Here is a 27,049-nt window from a genome sequence, read left to right on the forward strand (position 1 = left end):
GGACGTGACGTCATTTCTCAAACCAAGCGCGAAGCGCGAAGCCATGGCTAAAAACCCTCAAAACATAGGGAAGGGCTCAAAATAACGCAATCCTTTTGTTGCTGTTTGCGTGAGCTTAGCTTAAGCAAATCAGGTCAAACTTTTAGCAGTTTTAGCACAAATCTAAAGAAAATCAATGCTAATTTTGTGCGTGCGTGCGAAGAGTGATAGAATGTAAATAGCACTTTCGAACAGTCGTTTTATCGTCTAGTGGTAATAATAGTTCACAGAAGACTGGGTGGACTGGGCGAGTATTGATTTTTTTTTTTTCAGCTATATTTTCGGCATATGCTTGCATAAATATAACACAAACAAAAGCCAGTTAGCGCCTCACGGACTTTGGAGCGGCGTATCGCTATCGCTGATATCGCCTATGTGTTTGCGTTTTTTTGGTTTTACGGCGCCAATGTAACGAAACACACCTACTTTTACAGCCAGCCGAGTGTGAGAAAGGAGCAAAAAATGATGCGAGCTATCCAAGTGCACAAATTCGGCGGACCGCAAGTCCTTCAAGTGGCGAACAACGTGCCGATTCCCAAAGTGGAGCCCCACAGGGTAACAGCCGCGTCGTCTGCTGTTGTAGTTCGGCATCCTTCTGTAACGAAAGTGCTAATCGGTGACTATAAACTAGGCACGTGATGTTTGTGAGAGAGAAATAGGACGACAACAAAAATAAATTCGAAAGCGCAGCTGTGTGCGCTAAGGATGTAAACGTGGGATTTAGTTTTCCACTGCTGTGTCGTCATACCGGCTGCATTCTTTTTACACGCGTTCTCTTGTCGAGTGGGTCCTATGCCGTATCATGCATTTACTGGAAAGTACAGTGTGCTGACAGCCAGCAGTTGACAGGCGATTGTTAACGTTGCGCTGATCGATCATGAGCTACAATTGTATGAGCACGTCATACAAAATGTGTTTTAAATTGGCTCCACCGGTTTTACGGACACCGACCAGTAGCGCTTCGTGTGATCGTTAAGAAGAGTCTAAAGACTATTCTCTTGCTTGCGCACCCTCTTAATGGGAATCACTGAGTTCGTAATATCTCCGTGAACGACACATATATCAGTATATGTATATATAAAAGCCGGAGGTACTCCATGGAGTAGATACCGCAGTCAAGGTAAATGCACCCGAGCACTCAGTTAACACTTGCAGTGTCTAAAGAAGATAATAGTAGATAGTGACTGTAAGCCTTTGAAAACAATTATGAAGTCACGCTACGAAAACATAGGCATTCCACACTTACAAAACTTCATTAAATAGAAGAGCATAACCGGTTACCAAAAGCATTAAAAATGTTATTAATGGGACATACAAGGATGCATGCTCGTATTAATGAAGTGAATGGCTGCTGAACTTTCATACTAATCGGTTCCGCGAATCATAGTAGAGAAGACAGGGTGTAAACTCGCTCACTCCCAATCTGGTTTTTCCTGTGGTGGTCAAAGTGCAGCCCTTTCCGTGGCACCTGTTTTCATTCACATGCAGGTCCTGGTTCGTGTGAAAGCAGCTGGTGTCAATCCTGTGGACACATACGTCCGGGAAGGCTCCTTTGGCTACTCCTTCAAAGCACCCTATACACCGGGGAAGGATGGTGCTGGAGTGGTGGAAGAAGTGGGCGAGGGAGTCGCCAACGTCAAGGTAGCACAATAGACGGAGGATAGCAAATGAAGAAACGAATGCTTTGGATCATATATAGCACTGCAAGCTAGGCATAGCAGAGAACTCAGTGCTCTGCCGGATCAGCTCTAAATAATGAATGTGATCTGAGTACTATTATTTTAGAGCATTTGGAGCCTACAAGCTGTGCTTGTATTCATCATGAAATAGTTTTATCGGGGGTTGATGCAACATGTGATGCCTGCAATTTGTTTGACTGTGCTGTAATATGAAATATGAAGGGCAAGGTTACCTTGGTATGACATACGTAGTGGCATGAACCAGTTCTGGAGAACATTCTGTATTGCGATGTACCCCAAACTGAAGAAACATTGCTCTTTTTGTTGCTACACAAATCTCGGTCTGCCTTCTAGCACAGGGGTTCTCAAACATTCTCGCCTTGTGGAAAACCTCAGCTGTTATGAAAAAGTGCCGAGGTAACCCCCGCATGTCCATGCTTTGGAAACTTCCTGCCTAATGTGGATGCAAAAGTTAAAAAATATATATTGAGGGGCGGCGTTGGTTAATTGAATTGATCTGGATGAAATGCAATGGTATTTTTGTTTCACTTGCCAATCTATTCCGAGTAATTTTGTTTTCACACTTCAAGAAATGCTTCAGCACGGCAGACAAGGACAAGACATAGAAAAAACTCCACAGGCACTTGGTGGTGTGTTGTCTATGTCTTGTCCTTGTCTGTCGCGCCGAGTCATTTCTTGAAGTGTGAACCACCAACTGGCCTACAAAAAAAAACCCTTCTAATTTTGTTTTCATTCCTACTGCATTTCTTTTCATGCACTAGTCTTCTAGTTCTGAAAATATATGTGCAGTGAAGAGGGGAAAAAGCACGGCACAAACATAGAGACAACACAGCTACAAGGGAGGTGATATATTGTTTTACACAGTTGTGTGTGTCTCTGTGTGTTTTGTTCTGTTTTCATCGCTCACTTCTTAGGATTTCAGTAACCATGAACCAACTAGCCGTCCAAAATTGACGAGCTAGTTTGTTATTTTATTTGTATTAGTACATAATTACCTCTTTAATCAATTCCTGCCTAGTCATTCTTAGTCTAGCTTTTACCTCTTCTCCCCTTCAAGGTGAGAGTAGCATTACCCTCTCCCTCTCCTGCCAACTGTGGTAGGAAAGGTGAGGCAAATCTTCCGAAACACCACCTGCGGAGGGGGGTCGTAGGAGGTTCCACACAGATTCCTACAACAAACAGTTTTCACCTTTGGGTCACTCCTCACGCCAGTGCATTAAAATGATCATGCTGATACACTTCCCCTCAAGAACCTGCCCCAAAATAAACTGGGCACCAGGAAAGGGTCTGGTTGAAGCATGCTCTGACATTGGTAACCCGAGTACCATGGGCTGCTGCACAACCTAGATTCTGGGGACCCCTTCTTTAACTCTTGTTTTTGGGGAACCTTCCTTCAACAGTGTTTGTCTGTCTGGCCGATCCCTTTCACGAGCATGCTCTTGGCAGGTGCATGTCCAGGCACTGATTGCTCGATGCCTTGCGTGACGTCATGCCTAATTGACAGAATCTGCCAACTTGGGCAACGCTAAACAGATGGGAATCAAACACTCCAGGCCCTTTGGATCCCAAGTCCGACGTGCTGCTTCTTGGCCTCAGAGGCACATTCATATGTACTGGGTAAAGCGAGGCTTTATATCTGTAGAAAGTGGTCTTGCATATGGCGTTGTAGATTGCAACTGTATGCTAATGTGTTACATGCGACCCAAAGCCAAGGTGAAAAAAAGTGCTGGTGCGTCAAATTCACTCTTAACCAGCCTTCACTCTTTTTCTCATTGAAAGATTTACTGATAGGCGACCACAGTGACTACAGTGAGCATGCCTTTTCAGCTCTGCCGTTTTTGTTCTACGCTTTCCCACCTGTGCAGCATGGTGATCGCGTGTTCTTCTCCAACCGGAACCGGAACAATGTACATGGATCATACGCACAGTACAGCCTGCTGGATGACACTGATGTGTGGCGTCTGCCAGAGAAGGTGTCCTTTGAGAAGGGCGCGGCTCTCGGCATCCCCTACTTCACGGCCTACAGAGCAATCGTCCTCAAGTAAGACACCTTCCTTTCTGCACTGACACGGGTGACAACTACTTGCAAGTGTTGTTCCTGGTAAATATTTTTTGTGTGGTTCTTTATGGCAGTGGTGATGTTTGTTTGGCAGAAAAAGGGACAGTATTGGGGATGCAACTGGAATCAATGGTGAAAAAATCTTTTTTCTGCTATTTGATCTAAAGTTGTTTGGTATCAGGACTGAAAAGATTGCTGTAATGAGTGTTCGGAGGTAAATAGCAGCCGAGCCTAGCCTTCTAGATATGCATACAAAAATTGCTTTTGGCTTCAGTGGAGTTTGCTTACGAAAACACCAGGTGGTGGAAATACTTGTACCGAGTACAGTAAAAACCCGCATATATAGTTAGAGGTTTCTTGTTTCAATCTTGTCATGTCAGATTTCTGCTTCATATTATATACTGATCCGAACAAATTTCAGCATAAATTCGCTGCTTGATGGCATTCCCTCGAATCAGCATTACTTTCGAGAAATGCGGAATAATAAACATGTTTAGAGGCACTGAAGAAGCGTTTCTACGGAAAGATGTCTCTATCAAGGCGACGATCGCGAAAACACCAAATCTGAAAATACTTCAGGGTCGTACTTGCCACATATACTTGTGCGTGGTGCTAGAGCGCGGCGCACGCTAACCGGCGGCTCGTGCGCTGCCGTCCCACGTCTGGGGGCTGTGTGTCTTCTGTGATTGCCGGGGCGAATGCTTGCTTCACTTCTCACAGTGCATGAAATTTTCGGGTCAAGCATGTCAGCACGAGAAAGGGAACGAACCAGCACCGGCACAGGAAAGTCTGTGGCACTGTACTTGATGCCTGGCGCGGGGTGGCGTTTGAAGCGAAAGCGCAGAGCGCTTATGTATCGCAGAGGAATCGTGAAATCTAGTGCAAAGAAATACTTTTTCTAATCCTTCTTCACTCGCATTTTGTGCGGATAAAAAGTCTTTTTTCTGTTTTTTACTATTCCGAAATTACACTTCGTATTATTGGAAGCCCATACTATACGCAGGTTTTTACTGAACTTCTTTTTCTACGTTTATTCAGCTCTGCTTGCAAAGAAAGGAGCCACTTTGCCTTTTGGAGCGCAGTAATCTGCTGATGTAGGGAGCAATTAGCCGGGCCACATCATCCCACAAAAAATAACAGCACAAAATAGGGGACCCAGAAGAAAGAGAAAAACATGGGTCCTGCGTCTATGTAAGACACAGGCAGAGCACATTTTGCTTTTCTTTCTTCTATGTACCATATTTTGCTCTGTTAATTTTTTTTTTTTCAAAGATTTTGGCGGTATAGGCCAGCTTCGATTTGCTTACAATGTCCCTGTTAACTATTTATTGCTGGGAGGTGGAGATCAAGGCTTCTAACTGTGCTTGGTGCATTTGTGTGTAGATGGAACTTCCCCACAAGAGGTTTTTTTTTGTGTGGCTCTTTGTTTTATTGCGACCACATTAGAAGGCTCTTCGGGGGGGAAAATGCCGTGTCCGGCATCACTTAAATTCCTGCCATTGGCCGAGATGTGTGATGCACGTGACATGGTCGAGCACTGATTGTTCAATGGGGTGTATGAACTCACATGACCATGGGACATAATCGAGTTGCATGATGCTCTGATCATGTAACATGGGTAAGAGCGGTGGTAGACTCGGTTTCAGTTCGCAGTTGTGCTATAGACAGCTCTTCATACCAAATTGGAATTAGGCCAGAATCGACGCCGCTTGCAACTCTGTAATGGAAAGTGCTTGCAGTAAGAGATGGAGACCTCAGAAGCACGTCGTTGAAGATAGAGCATTGGCGGCTGCACACACCCTGCACGTGCGGTGAGCTGCAGTGGCTGAAGACACGAAGCAGGCCGAGCAGATTTCAAGCGTTAAAGCTGTCACACTTTTAACTCGTAATGTAGCTAAACGTGCTCCATATTTTAACCTGGTAGCATCCTGTTATCCAGAAAGTCCGCTGTTGGAATGCAAGAAAACAAAATAGGGGCATGGCTCTGGCAAGGGGGGCATGGCCATGCACTGACCGGCTGTCAGGTTGTAGGACGTCACGAGACCATGTGACTTGGCTGAATTGGCAGCCGCTGTCAACTCAAGTTTCTCCTTTGAGATGGGACGGTGAGATGGGCATCCAACCTGCCAATATACAGTGTTGGCACATTTGTACATCTTGGTTAAAGTGGTGATTTATACCTATGTCGGGTGGTCTTTTAGTTGATATGGAAGGGGGGTTTTTGTCTTTTCAAATGAGGGTCTTTACTCGTAGTTTCAGTCATTTAGGTATAAAACTTCGTCCACGCAAGTTGACCACATGTATTTTATGCCGACACATCCAGATGTTAACTGTTCCTTCTCACTAGCAGTGAATGGAACTGTCTGGACCATTCGAGTGCTACCTTGGTTCACATCAGAGATAGTGCTTGCTCAGTGATTAGCTAGCAGTCTGGTATTGCAAGAATACTAGGGATCAGTACTTAAACCGTGTTACTGAAACATTCTCCGGTAATTTTTTGATCATATTGGCTGCATTTTGAATTCACAATTCTCGTCACCAATGTACACGTTGCCATTGCATTACTATATTTAACCTGCCTTCTTTGTCAACGTTTCCAGGCCAGGCTATCCGTCTAGGAAATGTTTACTGCTGGTCTCATTTTATTTTGCATTGTGTCGGTTGCTCCTCGCTGCGGTTACATGAGTAAACTAGCAGTGTTGGAGATGAATAATCAGTAAATAAATCGATAAATAAGCCAAGAAATAAATTGATCGAAAGTGCCCTGGAACAGTGATTTTCACTGCCAATCATAGCGCATGTTCTTCTTGCATTCAGTTTTTAAAACTAAGCTGGTGACAGTAAGAGTAGGGGTATGTGTGATACTGAAATGAATCGAATGCGAGTTTGAGAAAAAAAAAATGCCTTTTAATATCAAACATCTGATCAGTGAAGAAAGAATAAAAATTTAGAAATAGCAAGCACTGTTTGTGTTGTTTATGTCAAAATTCATGTGGTATTTGCAAATAAAGTTAAACTAAAATTGCGCCAAAGTTTACACCCTTCTGAAAAATGCAGTGTAAATTTTATACCAGATTGCGTACGCCAATTTTTTTTTTTTTGTACAGGACGGGCCTGCATGAAATCAGGTAGAGCTGAATACAGTAAAATCTCATTAATAGGGCCTTCAAGGAACCAGACAAAAATGTCCGAACTAACTGAAAGCTTGAGTTATCAAATTGGCATGATAAAAAAATCTATGGTTTAGCTTGTGGTTAAACCCGGCATTACACAAGAGCTATCTGCATGCCTGTGCTTAGTTTCGGCTTGAAAGCAAAGACTTGGCTTTTGCACACAGTAGTTTACTCTATGGTTTCAGCTTTATTTATGCCACAGGGGGCACTTTTGACCACTAAAGCGCGATGAGGCGAAAGCCTCTATCGCACTGTGGTCTGAAGCCCTCCACTATGACACCTCTTTCTCTCTGCTTTCGCTCCCACCTTCGCAATGACACAATAGCGTAAGCTACCAGCCTACATATAATGCCCTGCTTTAACTGAGCCATATGAATGTGTCTTCGTGGCCTAAGGATAACGTGAATGCAAAAGTTTTTGCAGGCTGATTCTAATATCACCTTCCCATACGAAAGGAGAGGCCCGACTTGGCAGCCCCTGCTAAACGTAATATCAGGAAACCCTACGTTCAGTTAGTGCTCGGCCATGTCAGCTGCCAACTACCGCCTCCCACAACTTCTTCTTCTTCCTTCTTCACTCTTCGGACATGCATGGACAAGTACGGCGAAATGGCGCGGCTGTGGCCAATGTAGCTCTCGGCACAAAATTCATCGTAAGTTCAAGGCGCGAAAACACACATGGACAGAAGAAAGGTGCCAACAACTAGCCCAACAAAACGTTTTTTTGGGCACGAAAAGACTCCCATAAACTGTTTTCCTCTCATTAACACCTCTACGATGAATGTCTTCAAGTGCCTCGCTCTGCGCACATTGTCTGGAAGACCTCGTTCATTAAACAGAAGGTCCCCCTTCACAAAACAGCCCCATCGCATTTTGAATATGCTTTGCTGCACAGCCCACGCGGTCGAGCATTACGGTGAAGTACACAGCGCGGAGAATCTGCGGTGAATTCGAAAATTTCGATGCATTCAATAATTTTTGAAGATTTAGAAATTTCAAATATTGCTTTTTAGAGTACGAAATAGCAAAAATATTTGTTTCGTATTACAAATTCTTATTATTCCCCCCCCCCCCCCTCAAGCAAATGACACTACTGTCAACAAAACAAACAAGAATGGTATAGAGGAGAGCCATTGCTGGCAGCATATTCATTTCCACGGACATCCTCTATTGTGATTCGTCATTTGGATAATTTGTTTATAATACACTGCACTCTTCCTGTAGCATCTGATTCTTTTCAGTTGCATCAGGTTTAAATGTCTCAGTTACTGAATTTTTGCGCTGTGGACTCTCACGGCTTTGAACTAGGTTAGAAATTGACACAAAGACTTGTTATTTTCAAATTTTTAACTAATTATGTAATTATTAATGTGGTTTTTGGAGCTTTTCGCAAGAGTAGCTGGTGAATATATTGGTGTAAACAGTGTCCATACTGCGGTACCGTTAAATGAAAGCTAGACTAGCATTGTCATTGAGCATTACACTCTCGTTTTACAGCGCCAGCTATGCAATACAGTACCAATGCATACAGTAGCAATACATACAAATACAATACAAATACAAAATATGTACAGATGCAATACAGTAGCAATGGAGTAAAGACAAGACTCTTTCCCCATGAGTAACGCAATGGGCGGCGGTTTCAGGGCCAAGACGCAGGCCTCCCACCGCGTCCTGGTGCACGGTGCAAGTGGCGGGGTGGGCACCGCGTGCATCCAAATTGCCAAGCACCTGGTTGGTGCCAAGGTGGCCGGCACGGCAGGCACTCCTTATGGTCTAGAGCTGGTGCAGAGCTTGGGCGCCGACTTTGCGGCCAGCCACCGGCAGCAGGGCTACCTGCAAAAGATCACGGTGGGTCCTCCTTCATTAGCACAGTGGACGCGGTGCAAATGTCGTACCTATGCAGGTTTCACATTTCTACTGCACTAAGAACTAGGCACTAGACGTCTTTCAGGAACACAAATTCTGGTTGACCAGTATTGGTAAAATACTACATTCTAATGTGGCTGACTTCTTTCACTAAATAAACTGCCTTTGTTACCACGGAAAAGGCTGGAAGACAGAATGCAAGTACTGTTGCCATGCCAGCAGTTGTTTTTCCCCACCCACTTCTGAATAGAGACCGCACGTTCCTCTTTAGTTTTAATGCGACTACACTAAAGGCCCCGTTCACTGAAAATCCAGCGTCAGCAGCTGTTCACCAGTGTTGGCATTGCGAGGGAAAAATCACAAGTGTGGTGCTGCCACGTGGTGGCTAGCAGCCGATATGGCCGAGCATTAACTGGACGTAGGGTTGCTTGGCTTTAACATTTGGCTGGAGCTGCCAACTCAGGCACTTCCTTTCACAAGGGAGGGTGGTATCGGAACCAGAACCTTGCATTTACGTTACTCCTGTGGGCCACGCATGTACTTTCATATGGCTCGGTTAAAGTATGGTTTTATATGTGGGCTGGGAACCTACGCTGTCGCATGATACACCTAAAGGTGGAGCTTAAGTGTCACCATAATTTTTAAATTAAGTATCAGTAAAAAAAAATTATCCATTAAAAAATGTGTTTTTTTTTTTCAGTGTGAATTCTTGATTTGGTGTCAAACACAAACAGTGCCAGACGTAGCCGAGCAGTGCAATTGGCTGTGGTGCCTGTTCAAAGGAGCCAAGGCACCAGGTTTTCGTTTGCGTGCTTCTTTTTTTTTTTTTTTGAATTGTGCGGAAGACCGTATGTAGGGATCATCACTTTGAAGCGAGTTGTGACTGGTAAACAATTTGTTATTGGTTTCTATGAGTTTTTTTTCTCACACTATTTTATTTTTGGTTCTGACAGGAGAATAGTGGCTTTGAAATCATAATTGATTTCCGGACACAGGATGCATGCCGAGACTCGGAGCCAGTCGAAGTTCGTGCTGCTTGCGTTGCAAGTGCCATTGTAATTTAAGAACATGTCAAAGCTGCAGCTGGCGGCGTTTAGGGAAAAGTTGTCGTCATTCGCAGGAGGTGTAATGCAGGAGGTGCCACTGGTATGCTCTAAATGCAGCAGTAAATTGGGTACAGTTGATTTCTGTGCCGCCTTAACCCCTTAAGGGCTTATGACGAGCTCAGCTCGTTACAAGCGATCGGCACTTTTTTGCTTATGGTGAGCTGAGACCGTCATGGCTCTTCCACAATGTTTCAAAGGGCTTTTGGTGAGCCCAGCTCGTCAAACGATACTTTACCGCATAAAACATAGATGGCAGCATGGGTCCCATCATTTGCGTTTTTCCTGAATGTGATTTTGAACACTAGATGGCGGAATGTCTGCATCTCGCTTCCTACGATGACAACGGTACTAAGAAAGGGCGGCAAGGACGTCTCCTGGATATGAAGCGGTTCTGTGAACGCTGCTTTCCGTCGCACATCCTGCCAAAAGGGAAAACGATAGAACCGACATGCTGCTATGTAGTTTGTTACTTGAAGCGAGACTGTAATGGGAAAAACATCTCCAAGGAAACAAGGGTCTGGTGCAGGTAGTGCGAGAAGGCCCTGTGCCCAGTGCCATGCTTCGAATGCTACCACACGGATAGTGGTCTCATATAGTTTGAATGCATCTAGAAGCAATGATGCATCTTTTGCACGGCAGTTATAAGCCACCTCGCACTATCTGGACTTTCAAGAATTCTTTTTTTATTTCTGACTGCTCCTCAAAGGCGTTAGATATGGAGTATTACACGAGGGGACAGGTAATGACTAATAAAATATAATTATCTGCCGTAAATTGTTTTTGTGAAATTTTTTCTGTTTCAAACACATTACTGAAGCATTTGACGTAATAAAATAATTTGGCAATCTGGGAACATAATTTTTTTTATTTATTTACTATGCAAGAGCTGCCGCAAGCCTTCAGTCAGGTGGGCTGACTGCACCGCACGATGACCAATACGACGCAGTAAACACCAACTTTTCTGCATGGCAGCAGCGCTATGTTGAATGCAAGATGTACATTGTGCTTGAGGCCGGTGATGATGGTGGACAGCCACCTTAGAACAATGTTGGACCATTCGTGTTTCCTGATTGCCAACACATCATTACAAAATAAAGGATGCAGCTGAAATTAGCTGCCTATACATGCCTGTTTAACTAAGTGAACAAAATAAAAGAAAACTGGTGGAAAATAGTAAAAAGGATATTCCAAATATTTTAGAACAGTGAGGGAGAAGACTGTAGCCTTCCCAATGTTTGTGCATTATATGCATGTTATGGACCACCACATTTAGGTCAGCAACATGATATATGCACTGCCGCAGGTTATTTAGTTTGATCTATGTTCTTGTTGTGAAATGCTTGATCGCTTGCATTTTCAAAAATAAGCAAACAGGTTTTGTGATTAAAGAAACAAAGTATGCTTGGTATTAATCATAACCTCAAGTTATAGATTTTCCTTGTACTATTATCATAGCTATGTTTGCACATTTGTCTTTTTATATGAATGAAAGTATATATTTTAAAATTACCTTTATGTGTGTGGCGATACATATTGTAAGCGGTAATATTACTTACAAGGGCAAGCTTTTTGCAGTTACCACTATGAAGTTGTTGGCTTTTAATAGTGCTTCCCTGAAGGCCTGTAAGGTAGACATGCAAATTAGCAAGCAAAAAATTGGTAATCAGTTTAGTTTTCACAAACTTGTGCTTGTACTACAGTCTTGTAAACGTGATGAAAAAAAATAGAAAATTTATTTTTATTTCTTCACGTTAGAGACTCTAAGGCCTACTACTAGAGTGCTGTTACTGCTGTTCTGTCTTAATGGGATAATAATGTGGCGTCCCTTTACGTCCAACAGGAGTGGACTGAGGGGCATGACCTGAATGTCATCGTAGAAATGCTGGCCAACGTCAACCTCGACCACGACCTCACCCTCCTGGGCCAGAATGGTGTTGTTGTTGTAAGTGTGGCCTGTCCTCTGTACCGAATGTCCACCGTGTCTGTTGTGAATCCTTGGTGAACTGACGGAGACTGTGCGGGCAACTTGATGGCTGCATGCTTGCCTAGAAAACCTCGGAACCGCAATGTGTGTGTGTATGTCTGCAATCCAATTGCTGTGGATGGGTTGGGAGACATATCTACTCTAGTCTTTCAACTTTGCACAGCTATGCCAAGACTGTGGCTTGTAGTGGGAGGAAAAAAAATTTTCAATGCGATAACTCTCTGTTTTAATTGCGCATGATTTGTACCCGCTTCTATAACTGCAGGCCCTCCAGACAGTTTCTATTTTTAGGGCTTACATCTATAGTAAATGGTACGCGTATCTCATAACCTTGGAACCTTCAACAATACTCGGAGCCAGAGTGATATGAAAACAGCCTGGCTGATCAGACTGCTTTCAACCATTGTTCATTTAACTGAATGGCATCCAACTTCAAGTATGTGGCATACTGTTACGGGCCATTCCCGAGCGGCAAGAGTCACACTCCAAAGTCAGGAATTCCACCGGAGGACCAGTGCACGCACCAACACACCAGCTCCAACTTCAGCATTGTCATCGTTCGACACAGCGCCCAAACAGCCTTGCCATCTCTCGGCATCTCGGCTACACACTGTAACAGTATGTGCATTTGTGCAATAATGCAGAAAAGTGAACAGCCATTACCTGGCCTGAGGGGAGAGCTGGAATGTTGGGGTGCCTGCTTTGTCATTACGGCCAGGACTCAGCATTCTGGACTTCAGTCTGAACGCACCGTGTGGGCAAGGCATCCATTATCGACACAATAGCATTAAATGCCTCGTTCTGCAGAAAGTCCACCATTCTCAGCATTGTTGATATCGTTGGCATTGTGAGGAAAGATGGAGGGCGAAAAGCTAGGTGCCCGTGTACTGTGCAATATGCCAGTGCACATTAAAGAACCCCAGGTGATCAAAATTTCTGGAGCCCTTCACTACAGCGTCTCTCATAGCCTGAGTCACTTTGGGACATTAAACCCCATAAACGAAACGAAACCAAATTGCATGACATGGCAGGAGCTGCCAACCTGGGCCTCCTTTTTGAGATGGGTGGGCAAGAGGGACATTGGACCTTTGAGATGCATTATCCTTAGGCTGTGCTGGCACATTCAAATGTTAAAGCAGGGCCTTGTAGATATTTATGTTGGGTGCTTTTTCACATACTGTATTTTCGGTGTATAACATGCGAACTTGTTTACAAAACTTTTGCTATTGCATGCTATACCACGTTGCATCTTATATGCATTCCTTTTCTAATTTTTCATTTTGCGTAACGTTCCTAGGTGAACTTTGTTGTGAACTGGCAACAGTGACCGCAATCTGAGTAGCCCCAGGCATTGGTAATACCACTGTCGCATGGGCACTTCGGATTGTGATAATAACGATTGTAACTGAACTTTTGTTTCAAAATTGTATGGTGTTGGCAGTAAATCTTTCGAGTAATGCTTACTTTTAGTTGGTATGTATGGTTAATGCCTGGGAACGAGGCTGGTAATCACAGCTTAACTGTGGTAGAGGCGGTAGGGCAGGATCTTGGGTAGTCACGATTGAATTCGCTGTGTAGCAACATCAGATCCACGCAATGCTTGATTTCGATCGACTAGCTCATAATGGAAAGTGCCTGCATGACGGGAATATGCAGTAGAACCTTGTTGATGCGTTCCTGGTTCATACTAAGATTTCCTGTTTCATTACTTCAAAATTGCAAACAGAAAAACATCTCCCATAAAGTTGCATAATTTTTCTTAATAATTCCCAGATCACACGATTAATATATTCCCAGATCACACGATTTCCTGACTAATAGGTTCGAAATTTCAACAAACTGCGGTTGTATGATACTTTTTGCGATCAACCTGACATATGCTAACGAGCGCTCGCAACATGAAAAACTGATCTGCAGCGTTCACCCGCCATAGGTGCTTTTCTGCAGTACCTAGGTGCAACGGGGCGAAGCATCAAAGCAAGTCACTATACGAGGCTCCCGTTTCCGCGGAAACATGACTTCATGAGGAGAAATGTGGTGGCTTCTTTTGCAGTTCCTTAGGTGCATACGGATGAACTGTTTGATAACAACTACAGTGAAAGCTCGTTAATTTGAAATGGCACCATCATCTCATCGGTGCGGCAGCGCCAACGCTCTTAGATATAGACAGTTGGAAAACTGTGCTGGTGCGCCACGCTGCGAAGTGAACCCAAACATCGCCGGTCTGACGCGAGTTGATCGCAAAGTGACCGCAGCGCCCCTCTCTCCCGCCGCAGTAGATGGGTGGGGCCATTGAGCTAATACACAGGCAGAAATTTTAAAATAATACTAACCCTCTTCTTTCAGCAATGCAACAGGAAATAAAATTGCGTTTGGATTTTTAAACTTAATTTTGTACGTATATGAAAGCCACCACTTCTACTGACGAGTCTGAAGTATAGTCTGAAGCAAAGATTTTGCTGATGCAGTTCAAGCGTGTCGTCTGCTACCTGCCTGCCTGAGATATGTCTGCAAACATGGTGGCATTTTATGCGTACAAAGATGTGTTTAAAAAACGCAGGCGCAGTTTTATTTTTTGTTTCATTGCTGAAAGAAGAGGGTTAGTAGTATTTTTGAATTTCCGCCTGTGTATTAGCTCAATGGCCTCGCCCATCTACCGCAGCGGGGAAGAGGGGCTCTGCGGTTGCTTTCTGACCAACTCACGCCGGACCGGCAATCGTTTTGTGCCACTTCGCACCGCACAGTTTTCCAACTGTCTCTACCTAAGAACGTTGGGCAGCACCGAAAGGAAGGGTTGGCAGCCGCGGCTGCCTGCTCTTCCGCACAACCTCCGAAGCATGCAACTAAATACTCATTAATTTGATCGTTGTTAATTCGGAAATACGGATAAGTATTTCTGTCGGCGCGGTCCCAACCGACGTCCATGAAAGGCTGTGAAAGACTGTGAGTGCTACGGGCTTCCTAATAAAAAAATCTGAGTAATTACATGGGGAAAACTTCTTTCTCATTTTTTTTTCTTTTTGCGACAGTTGTCTATTCTTCTACCCATAAGCCATCAATGAAAGCACGTGGTCAGTCGCAGTCATGACGCCGGCTTTAAGCACCATTCACTTCAAAAGATGCGTTTGCACTATCATGCGTTCTAATTATTGTGTGGCAGTGGACGGTGCCCACACCAAACACGACATGATAAAGTGAAAACGAGGCCTGCACAATCGTATGAGCACTGGCACTCTGCCATGTTGCCCCCGTCCCCCTCCCCTTTCTTCCTTTATCCCAATAGAGCTAGCGTGAAGACGTAAGCACATTGTGAAGTTATCGCTGTACAGCATCTTGACACGCTACCAAGAAATGCATGGTGGAACGGTGGAAAGCGCTAAGGAAAGTTTTTTGTTTTTTTCAAATTTTCAGTGGCAAGAGTGGAGGGTGGGTTCATTATTCGAGGGCGCAGTTATGCAAGTAAACGCGGTAAATTTGCCATAATAATGGTTCTTGTCAGTTACTTCGAGGCCATTCGATAATTCAAACATTTTTATCCCAATCAGCATATGAAATGCTGACAGATGGTGACATCCGCACTTCTCGCATACCCACACTGCCTGGAGAAGCTGATTCGTGCTCATTCTTCTAGTCGCCATTTGTAACTTTGTTTGTCGGCTACCGCATGTGTCTTTTCCACTTTCTGCATATACTGAGCGTGAGCGACCGACTTGAGCGAGCTTCCATAAAGCTGGCTTCCTAGGGCTCAGAGCAGTGATTGTGAGTGCGAAGAGGGTGTCTCAGCTTTGCCGTTGCCAGAAATTAGCAAACTTTTTGATAGTGCATCCAAAGATGGAGCCTTTGAAGGCATTCAATAAAAGTAATGTGTTTCTGATCTGTCTGTGCGAAAGTTTATTTGGGGCATGAGTGTTGCTGTTTGTTTTTTTTTTTGTGCGCTTTCTTGTGCAAGGATGTGCCCTTGATTTCTTCTTCCTTAACAGTGTCTTGCGAAGACCGTCTGACTGTCATCATGTGGGGTAACTGTGGTTTACAGTCACTACGAAAGTTAATCTTAATGAAAAGACAGATGCAACAGTTCATCTCAAGCAGATTTTTTTCATCACATTCTATCCAAACCCAGCTAAGGGTGTCCCCTTGTTCATTTTATCCAAGCATTTGTCATAAACAAGTTCATCTTAATGGGCATCTACTATCTATAGCAGAATAAAATGATAGCTTGAAATTTCTTAAATGTTTACTGGATGGAGTTATCTTCCTATTCTTATTAACATGAAATGATACAAGTATAGACTTTTTCACGATCATCGGAGAAACTAGTTTTACTGGGCTCTTTCCTGTGCTAACAGTCCAGCATCCAATATGGCAGCGTCCTACACCCTGTCGTGAAATCGTTTACATAAGAAAGACTGCATGGCTGCTTCTGCACCTGTTTCCAACTAGGGTAACTTACATCGACGGTGAGGGTTAAGTCTCAATTTACTCAGAAGTCAGACGGTTCACGGGCAGAAGCGTAAACATCTGTAGCCTTCTTGTGTTCCTAGGCACCCTCTTAGTGCCAGCATTTGTGCAGCCTTCGTGCAGAATAGCGGCGCATTCGGTCTGTCTTATGCCATTCACGAGTATAGAAAACTGGGCGAGTTGGAATGGATTCATCTTAAAGCAGCGCGAAACACAGGACAAAAGAATAGGAGATGACACAAGCGCTTTCTAACAACTGAATTTTTATTCATAGAAAGGTGTAGTTATATAGGAACATCCCAGATAAAATCAAGACCAGACACGTGAAACCACCGCGATGCCCTTTAAAAACAGTGCGCGTGCGCAGAGTGAGAATTGAACACGTCAGCACAACTAACGAAACTATCAACCTCCCACATGACAAACACCCGCTAACACCTCGTCGTCAAATATTCACTGAGAGCGTGAATCTCTTTTTCTTCAAGATTAACGGAAGGTGTAGCTACGCACACCTGTAGTGCAGTACGGAGGAAGCTGGATTCACAGGCCGATGTATTAATGAGCGCTTGTTTGAACACCGCAGATCAGTAAAAGGAGCTGTGTCATCCAACCTTGCCACTCATTGCCGGGTGTGTAAATATTGTTGCACCCATTTGGACAGGACCAATATCTTGTTCAGTCGCCCTGATTGGATATGCAGAGAGCTGGTCGAGGCGTTTCTGATAAATAAAGAGTTTGACGCGTGCGTAGCTACACCTTCCGTTAATCTTGAAGAAAAAGAGATTCACGCTCTTGGTGAATATTTGACGACGAGGCGTTAGCGGGTGTTTGTCATGTGGGAGGTTGATAGTTTTGTTAGTTGTGTTGACGTGTTCGATCCTCACTTTGCGCGCGCGCACTGTTTTTAAAGGGCATCGCAGTGGTTTCACGTGTCTCGTCTTGATTTTATGTGGGTTGTTCCTATATAACTACACCTTTCTATGAATAAAAATTCTGTTGTTAGAAAGCGCTTGTGTCGTCTCCTGTTCTTTTGTCCTGTGTTTCGCACTGCTTTAAGATGATTATGCCATTCCCTTTGCTTGCTTACCATTGCTTTTAGTGTCCTGTCATCCTTCTTTAGTTACTATGGCAGGGGGGTCTGTTAAGGATGATCAGAAGGCTTCAAATTTGGCAGCCCGACTACTTTGTTTAGTTTTCTTCATCCTGCATCAAACAAAATGAGAGGGGTCCAACGCTGCTGAACCGGATGTAGAGCTAAAGCTCTCGGTGCGGGCAACTCGCTGTTGTCATTCGTCTCTACCAGAGTGGCAACTACCGAGTTATTGTTATCACCAGCAGTTTCTTCTTGGCTCAAGGTCATTCGTGGAGTTGGCACCGCGGTGGAGGTGCGATTAAGCTGAAGAGGTGAAGCAGCTGGCATAGTGTTGCTTTTGCAGCAATAAAACTCTTATAAGAGGTATTTGTGTAAAGGCTCACAGTTATTACTATGAACTGCACCACTTGCATTACACGAATGTACACCATGGCAACCTGGAACTGGACGTGTCGGGGTCAATAAATTTTGTTGGTGCTGACGCCTTCGTTTTGCCTTATAGTATTTATTTTCTATGCATTTGGGTAGAGACGCGGTGCTGGGAGTGAGATTCTGATTTGCGTGGTGTTTTCTCGCTGTGCAGGTTGTGGGCAGTCGCGGATCCATTGCGATCGACCCCCGACACATGATGGGAAAGGAGACGTCCATCGTCGGAACTGCACTTTTCTCTTCCACTCCCGTTAGTTGCCTCCTGTTCACTTTTATCATTCTAGCAAATTACACTCGTGATTATTCTTGTACTGACTACAGAAGGTTCTCTTACAAGGTGTGAAGTGTGGTGGTCATGTTCAACCATGGGTGAAAAGCATTTATCGATTCATACCATAAATACTTTACTAAGGATTTTACAGTCTTTATAGTTATTTTCTCATTCCTTAGCTCTCTATCCCGCACTTTAATTTGTATCTTTCAGCACAGCTGCATAATTATGTCCGGAAAGAAGAAAAAAGATAAGCTATTTAGCCTTCACTCAAAGTAGGGGTGAAAAGCATTTATCGATTCATACTGTAAATGCTTTACTAAGGATTTTACGGTCTTTATAGTTTTCTCATTCCTTAACTCTCTATCCCGCACTTTAATTTGTGTCTTTAAGTACAGCTGCATAAATATGTCCGCAAAGCAGAAAAAAAAAACAGCTATTTAGCCTTCACTCAAAGTAGGAGTGGCACAAAATTTGATAAAACTCGTATTGTGCAGTAGATCTGTGAACTGAAAAATGTAAGTGTGAGTCAGGCAGATGCGTTGTAAAACATGTAACAGATTACTAGTGTGGCACTTTGAAAAGTGTTAACGATAGATAATTATTAAAGTTTCAGAAAGTCTGGATGGTCTGCTGGGGTAAAAGCTGCTCAGGCAGCCTGACTGAGGCCCAGGAGACCACTTCATGACTGCAGCTGTTTACAATACTGTACATCAGCAATTGGCACCGATAGGAATAACAAATTGATAGCAGTTTGAAAAACATCCAAACTAGCACAAAACATTTCAACGAAATTACATTTTAACACAGTAACATGGCACAAACGAAGTAGATGTCTCGTTATGGTGAAAAAAAAAACAAATAATTTTTATACAAAAATGAGGATTTAATGAGAACCAAATGCCACAGGTTACCAAGGAGCTTAAAAATCCAAAAGAATTCAGCAGCAAGATAGAAAGAGACTGGCTGTACGAGGCTGGCAAGTAATGTGACTGGCAACTGATGGGTCGGCGGGTGGTGTGTGGGACGTTACTAGACCACATGACACGGTAGAGTCGGCAGGAGCTGTCAATTTGGGCAGCTCTTTTGAGATGGGATCTGGGACCCTTGCATCTTAAGTCATATACACTACCCCTAAGCTGCACAGGCATGTTCGTTTACCTTGATTGTAGCATGGCTGCATATCTGTGTCGGGTGGTCTTTCACACAAGCGCAATAGCTTACGACTTTTGCTCATCAGCACAAGTGCGATAACGGCGGCACGGATTAAGAGACTGGCGATTATGTGAAGCAGAGAGCATGCGAGCAAACAAGGATCCACAAGAGGAGCCGGCACACAGGAGCAATTAATGCTTTTCCGTTGTGCCCCTTTTGCGGTGCTCCTTCTTGGCTTTACTTGCTTTGGGTTGAGGATTTCTACAACAGCTGCTGCGATGGGATTCAGGTACACTACCACTCAGGAGTTTTATTCCAGTAACAACTCTTTTTGTAAAATCAGCTTTCTAAGAAAGCCATATTACAAGGTGTATGACAATGACACCTCTGTTGTCGTTTCACAATCAACGAAGGAATAATAACCACTCTCATCAGGCTTCCCAGTGCAGCCATTTTTATGTGTACTCAAGGAAGCATTTACTGGTAATGGGAGCCATGCATCAGCTCAAAGCCAGGGACTGTGAACTTTTGTTTTGTACAGGTGTATGTATTCAGGGGGGTAGATATGCAGGCCAGTTGGTGATATATTTGGAAATTGAAAATTGCAGCAGACAGGGGGAGGCAAATCCCTCTGTCCTGTGTCTGCTGCGGTTTTTAATTTCCAAATCTGTTCAGGGGTGCCCCTTCTCACCTTCCATAGAGAGGGAGAAGGTGTTTTTCGGGCGAGGATGAGCTCTTGTGAGGGAGTTTGGTGCATACGTCATTGGTAGGAAAGTTTACCTCAATGCAGCTAGCATCTGTCGCCCTCAGTGACCTCACTGTGGTCGATGGGAAGACAATATCTGCACCCCTGGGCAAACTTAACTAGGCATGCCTGGCCCAGATGTCAGGTTATGGATTACACACTCCTTCATGCGCCTTGGGCTATAAAAAATTTTCTTTATTTAATGTTACGATCTGTAAACACCCGCGTGGCAGACAGCATAAAACGTGCTACCGAGTGACAAAAGGGGGGGTCATTTGGCGGTCAGCTTTTGCTGGTTGCGAGCTAGAGAATGGGTCTGAGTCTAAGATAACATACGAGGCGGTACCCAAAAGAAACCGGACTTATTTTTTTTTTAACCTATTTATTCACATTTTAAGCCCAAACCTTCAATCTCCTTCAAAGTACTCTTCATTTGCACTAATAAACTTGTCTAATCTATCATTCCACTTTTCAAAAAATTATTTAAATTCATCTTTTGTGATGCTTGATAGCTCCTGCATTGTGTTATTGTGATAGCAATACTGCGCCAGGTTTTGAGCCGTTGCGTATCTTCAGCGGATGCCACGCCACCTTGAACAGCCGAGCAACCACTTCAGCCGAGCTCCAGCAGATGGTGGCACCACCGGCTCGCCGCGCTAAAGCCCTGTGCGCTGCAGCAGCGCTGCTGCCGCGCCAAACAGATGGATCGCCGTTGCTTCGGCCTTGCCATGACTGTTTGCTAAGCCCGTTATACTTTGTGGCACGGGCAGAGGCTCTTTATTTTTCTTTCTTTTTGCATGCCTCAACATAATATATGTTTGCTATGCTGACTGCTAAAGAGAGTTGTCGACGACAAGCTGCGACAAGGAAGTGACAACGCGCACAAGCGACAGTAGAAGAACGTGAAGAATGTCGTGCTAAGCGTTGTCCACCGGGGTGGTACAGTGGTTATGGCACTTGAATACTGCTCCCAAAGACGTGGGATCGAATCCCGGCCTTGGTGGCCACTTTTCGATGGAGGCGAAAAGCAAGGCACCCGTGTGCTGTGCGATGTCAGTGCACGTTAAAGAACCCCAGGTGGCCGAAATTTCCGGAGTCTTCCACTACGATGTCTCTCATAGCCTGAGTCGCTTTGGGACGTTAAACCCCACAAGCCAAACCAAGCAAGATGAAGCTCGGCGACTGCGTTCTAACTCTCAGAGTGCTTCCACTTCGTCAGCTACTGATGAACGCATGATTGCGGAGGAACGCCGCAATGACAGTGCGCTGAAGAATCGCCGGAAGAATAGTCGTAACCTTGTGTGTCATGTGTTACTCTGAGCCAAACTATCGAACAACATAAGCTACGCCACAAGCAAACACACAAGCGTAGCCATGCGGCCATTGCTAATGCAATTTACCTGGCTTAACCTGATCTAAGCCACTGTCAATTTTTTTTTTCTTTGCCTCCGCAACATCAGCAAAACGGTTTTCTTTCATGTATTTTTTTCATTCTGGGAAGCAAAAAAAGTCGCACAGGGAAAGGTCTGGTGAGTATGGGGGGTGAGGAACAGGAGTCATACCATTTTTGGTCAAATACTGATGACTGCATGAATTTTTTCAATATTTCCATTTGTTCGGGTCGTGGAAGGACGACCAGAATGAGGTTGGTCATCAAATGACATTTCATCAATTTTTAAACGAGAGAACCACTCAAACACTTGAGTTTTCCCCATAGCATCATCCTTGTACGCCGTTTTTAACATTTCAAGAGTTTCTGTTCTATTTTTTCCAAGCAGAAAGCACAATTTCATCGCTGCACGCTGTTCACGAAAATCAACCATTGCAAAAACGACACTCACAGAAAACAGTTGTCACTATAAACTCTGCCGAAGCTAGTACGTCTGACCTTTAGCAAGGCCACTCGGCTGACTGAATCTGGAATGTTCACTTTATGCGTTCCTAAAGGCAAAACACGGTACTAGAAAAGCGCTGCCCACCAAAAAATTAGTTCGGTTTCTTTTGGGTATCCCTCGTAGAAAACAAACTGTGCAACAAGAGACTGTGTCGAGAAAATTCACACGAATAATTACAGCACAAACACAGTGTCCACAAAAAGCAATTCAGGTATACAATTCTAAACGGGTTCTAATACAGAGAGGCCTAACAGCAACATACTGTAGAGGAAGAAACAAACCTAATTGTTCACAGGGCACTCTGACGGTCGGGTAACTTCAGTGTCACGATGTGGCTGTCCTGAAGGGTGATGCTCTCTCTCGCAGTTCTGTGGCTAGTCAGACAGCGGGCTTGTCCTGGGAGCTGGGCAGAATCGCTTTGGTGAAGATTAACTGCATTGCAAACTGATTGCCGATGCCATGCAACTTTCATTTATAAGGCATGCCGGGTCTGTGCGTTGCACCGCGTTTGGGCAGGCACGCACAGACCACGTTCACAGCACAAACGTCCTCTCTCCCTTCCGCTGAGACGGACATCGTTATTGGTCTTGTGCTGAGAAAATGTGCTTTGGAATGTGCTTGTGGCTTCCACACTGGTTGTATGATGCCATTTCCGAGCAACGAGGGAGACAGTGATGCTCAGTGCATGCAATACTACGCACTCTCCTCATATAAATGTGTGTTTTCTCTACAGTTTCTCGAATCCTCTACGGACTTTGCGGGGCCGTTCTTTGGCACCATGCCGGCATTGTGAATATGGGGCACTTTTGTGGCATGCAGTGCCTGCTGATATTAGACAGAAAAATATTGATGACATGTAGACTTTTAATAGCTTGTCGCTGTAAGGCAGCGCATTACCAAGAATACCAAAGCAGTGCATCTCTATGCCTGATTATGCAGATATGCATTGATATTTTGCATTCATAAAAGCATGCACACTTGCAAATGGAAGAAAGACTGCTGAAAGTCAGTTTATTCCTTGAAATCTTGCATGGGAAGTTCAAACTCAAATCAAAAAGAAAATTGGCCTAATCAATGCATCCTGAATTTCAGGTATTGGTCTTTATGCTGCCTTGAATGTACTTACTGATAGAATTCATTCCAGTCATGGAGCAATGCTCAGGATGTTTTTGTGGTGTTTCACAAGGTGTTTTCAGCACTACAAAAGGTAAGGGCAATCGAGACTAACCAGGATGGTGAACGCTAGATGATTGTGTTTTTGCACTCTTGTCATCAGTGGTGACACAGAGGGGGTGAGAGGGGGCCATCGTGATTGGTCCAGTGTTGAAAGCAGCTTGTAAAAGGAGCGCATAGCCATTAACCTTTCCTGGCATGCCAATTTTGCTATGCGTCGTATGCGTACCGTAATGTCCCTTCATTTGCCTCTGTAACGAAATACTTCTGCAGGAAGAGTGGCAAGCCACAGCCAAGGCTGTCATCCAGGGGCTCGAAGCTGGTTGGCTGGACCCAGTGATGGATCGAACATATCCGCTTGGTGAAGCCAAGGCTGCCCACCATGACATAATACACTCAAAGGGTGCCAAGGGAAACATGGTTATCAACCCAGATCTGTGAGCGCCAGTGTAGAGGCCCCAACACTGTTGTACCAAGCGTGCACCACTGCCACATTCGAGAAAACTCACCGGGTTCATTTGTTATTTCTATTTTTGGTAAAAGGGCTTACTTCTTTGTTGTTAGATCTTTTGCTGTGTCCTCTGCCACTACAGTAAACTCTCTTTAATTTAGTCTTTAAGGGGCCAGAAGAAATGTTCGAATTAAAGAGAAGTTACTATTGAATGTGGGCCTGAAAAAGCTGCTAAAAATAATTTGCCCCATTGTAATTTCATGTAATGAAAATCACTATGATGGTTGTCTATATTTGCGATGAAATCCAAGTGAGAATAATAGTTTTTCCCAATTTCGTCAAATGATTTTGGTGTCGGGAACGTTGAAGAAGTGTTCTAAAACCATAAAAGCCTCTGTTGCTCTTTTCGCACTGTAATGCAGTAGCAGTGGTGGCACCTCACAGAGCAGCCTTGTCATAGTTCCAAGGATGCTACACCACAAAATTCACTTGGTGAATCATTGTGGTGAAACTCGCAATCTGATGAAACTGCCCATGTCTAGTGTGCAGTTTCAGAAGCTGTATCTTGTGCATGCAACAGAGGTGTGTGTAGGTAATGGAATAGTGTGAGGCTATCTCAGAACAAAAAGAACAGTTCCACAGAAAGCAGCATTTAAAACTGGTGGACACCCTCATCTGATCGCAGCTGTGGGATGGACTGAAGGTGAGGAAAGTGAAACCAAAACTGTTTTACTGAGCGATACTTCGGAAATGGTCAAGTTCCAAAATGTTGCTGTGCCTGCCATAGTGTGCAAAAGGCATCCGAGGACCATAGTTTCTTGCAATTCAGGTTCAGTGTGCACTATTTGGCTGATAGCTAGCTGCTCAGGTCATACCTCATTGTGATCCTTTATCCAGATTACTGAAGGGAGAATGCCCATGTCTGAATTAAAAAGCAAGCAAAGCCGTAGACTTTCATGGGTCATCGGGCGTGGCGCACCTTGTTCAAATTTTCTGAACTAACAAAATTTCATTGCAATGTAGTGTAAAAAAAAAAAATGCTACAGTTCTTATTTTTGCTGTAGCTATATGCGTTTAATATGAAATATAACTTCTGTAGGCTGAATTGGATCAAGTTATCAGTCTTTGGTACTTCAGCAATGTTTTCTTGTTTGTGAAAAGAAATAGCTCTGGAAATAGCAAGTAAATATTTTCTCAGTAGCTGTGTACATAGCCTCAGTAGAAAAAGTGCTGACCAGTGGTTGCAGTATTTTGAGTGCCAACAATATAAAAATTAGTTTGCAATTTTCAAATGCAGTTCATCTTCTGGCATAAACAGTTTCAGTGTAGTGCATTTGAAGTGAAATCAGTTGGCTTCTGTTCAAAAAATCCCTTTTACAAAGCTTGTTGAAGAAGGGCTTTATCTTCTCACTACTCTTCTTTGTGGGACAGAAACTTGGAGATCTACGAAATGCTTGAAATTAAATCGAAAACAGCTCAGTAAGCTCTGGAAAGGAAAATGATAAAGGTAGCATTAAGAGACAGGTTAAGGTGCAGGATGCTCCAGGGAAAATTACTGATATTCTAGCTGAAACCAAGAAGAATGGACACAGCATCTATTTAGAAGCAGGATAAGTTTAGTTGTTTGGTTAGTGTGGGGAGTTTAACATCCCAAAGTGACTTAGGCTATGTGAGATGCTGTAGTGGAGGGCTCCGGAAATTTCATACCACCTGGGGTTCTTTAGCGTGCACTGACATCGCACTGCACATGGGTGCCTGGCTTTTTGTCTCTGTATGGAATAGCGTCCAGTATTTTATCCCGCTTTCTCCGATTCAGCAGTTGAGTGCTGTAATCACTGCTCCAGTGCAGTGAGGCGATGGTAAGATAAGCGACAGTCATTAACGGTAACAGACTGAATGTCAAGGGAAGGCAAGCTTATCAGGGGCAGACAGATTAGGCCGGCAGAGGAGGTTAGGAGGTTTGCAGGAATAATTTTAGCACAAGACTGAGTTTTTGTTTTAGATATATGAGAGAAGACTTTGTCCTACAGGAGATGTAGATAATGGAGTGATGATGATAATGGTGATTAGGAGTTGATTCTACAGAGAAAGCACTTTGTGTGATCATGTGGCTGATTAGTTGGCCTTATGAAAACGAACTGAGCAGGCACTCAGTGCATCAAAAATTTTCTATGAACTGAAGAAAATTTTTGGGCCTGTTTTCAACTTCCTCACCTTCTAAAATTTTTTTCTAACGTTCAGTATTATGACTTGCATTCTCATATAATAATTATTATATTTTAATGGCTTTTGCAATTTGGGTGCTATATTTTTGTGATATTCACCCAGATAATTCTATTTCAGCAAATACTTACACTTAATAAGGGGATGGAGAAATACCGGGTTAGATGGAGAAATATGGGAGAGGCCTTCGCCCTGCAGTGGGTATAATCAGGCTGATGATGATGATGATGATGAATAAGGGGAGATCTTTCAGACTTTTTACTTGGGTACATTCTTCTGAACTGCTCATTTCTGTTTATGGCCTGTGTGGACATTCAATTTAAATAGAGAGTAACCTGGCTATGTCTGTGAGTGCAAGTAGAGATTTTTTTTAGTGTGAAGGCACTAATCCTGAGGTTCAGAGCCTAGTAAAATCGTCTAAGGTTTGTATGTTCATTTCCACCAAGGATTTAGGCAGATACTATGCTTCTTTCCTTAAAGCAAAACAAATAAAGACATTTAGTTTAGTTAATAGTACTTAACATCGCAAAGTGACTAAGGCTGTGAGTGATGTCATAATAGAAGGCTGCGAAAGTTTTGACCACCTAAGGTTCTATAACATGCATTGACATCGCACAGTATGCCGGCATCTTGCATGCAAACTGCTATAATTGGTTTAGTAATTTGTCTGCTTAACTTGCTAATTGGGTTATAGGAAAGAAATAAAGCAGTATCTATGACATTTCTCGCTGGACACCTGAGCCGCACCTAATGAGAAGTGAAGAAGGTGGAAGTGAAAAAGAAAAAGGTGCCATAGTGGAGGGGTATGGAATAATTTCCACCATCTAGGGACTTTTATATGCACTGACATTGTTGTGCCAGTTACTCAGTGTCAAACAGCCAAGCAAAATCATGCCAAACAATGCTTTCGCACATCTTTTTTTTGTTAACATTGAAAGGGCGAACAAGACCTGCATACGTTGTGGTTGCAGGACGACCTGGGTCAGTGCAATGTGGCACCTAGGATCATAAGCATTTGCATTTGAATGTGATAACATAATTGTTGGAATGTCTTGTTGCTAAAAATATCTGCGCAGTATAATGTTGCATGTACTGCAACAGTTTACGAACAAGTGCTATGTTACTGATGTGTGGGAATAAATACGCTATTTCAAAACATATAGTCTTTGGTAATTTTGCTTTGTGGTGCAGTTGTATAGCCTTGATTAAAGAAACCAATTACCGAAT

At 43.7% G+C, this 27,049-nt stretch overlaps 1 protein-coding gene across 1 annotated transcript; it reads left to right on the plus strand.

The window, feature by feature from the left end:
- The first annotated feature begins 365 nt into the window (after positions 1–365).
- Positions 366–25,961, plus strand: LOC146178841 (zeta-crystallin-like). Its single transcript, XM_084578579.1, has 7 exons — positions 366–594; positions 1,528–1,680; positions 3,605–3,780; positions 8,617–8,821; positions 11,786–11,887; positions 18,064–18,159; positions 23,422–25,961. The coding sequence occupies exons 1-7, from the start codon at positions 502–504 to the stop codon at positions 23,587–23,589; spliced, it is 993 nt and encodes a 330-aa protein (XP_084434705.1). The 5' UTR covers positions 366–501; the 3' UTR covers positions 23,590–25,961.
- Positions 25,962–27,049: the final 1,088 nt, after the last annotated feature.

The sequence above is a fragment of the Amblyomma maculatum genome, chromosome 9, assembly GCF_055883805.1.
Source record: "Amblyomma maculatum isolate TAMU_Amacu chromosome 9, ASM5588380v1, whole genome shotgun sequence".
NCBI classification, from domain to species: Eukaryota; Metazoa; Arthropoda; class Arachnida; order Ixodida; family Ixodidae; genus Amblyomma; species Amblyomma maculatum.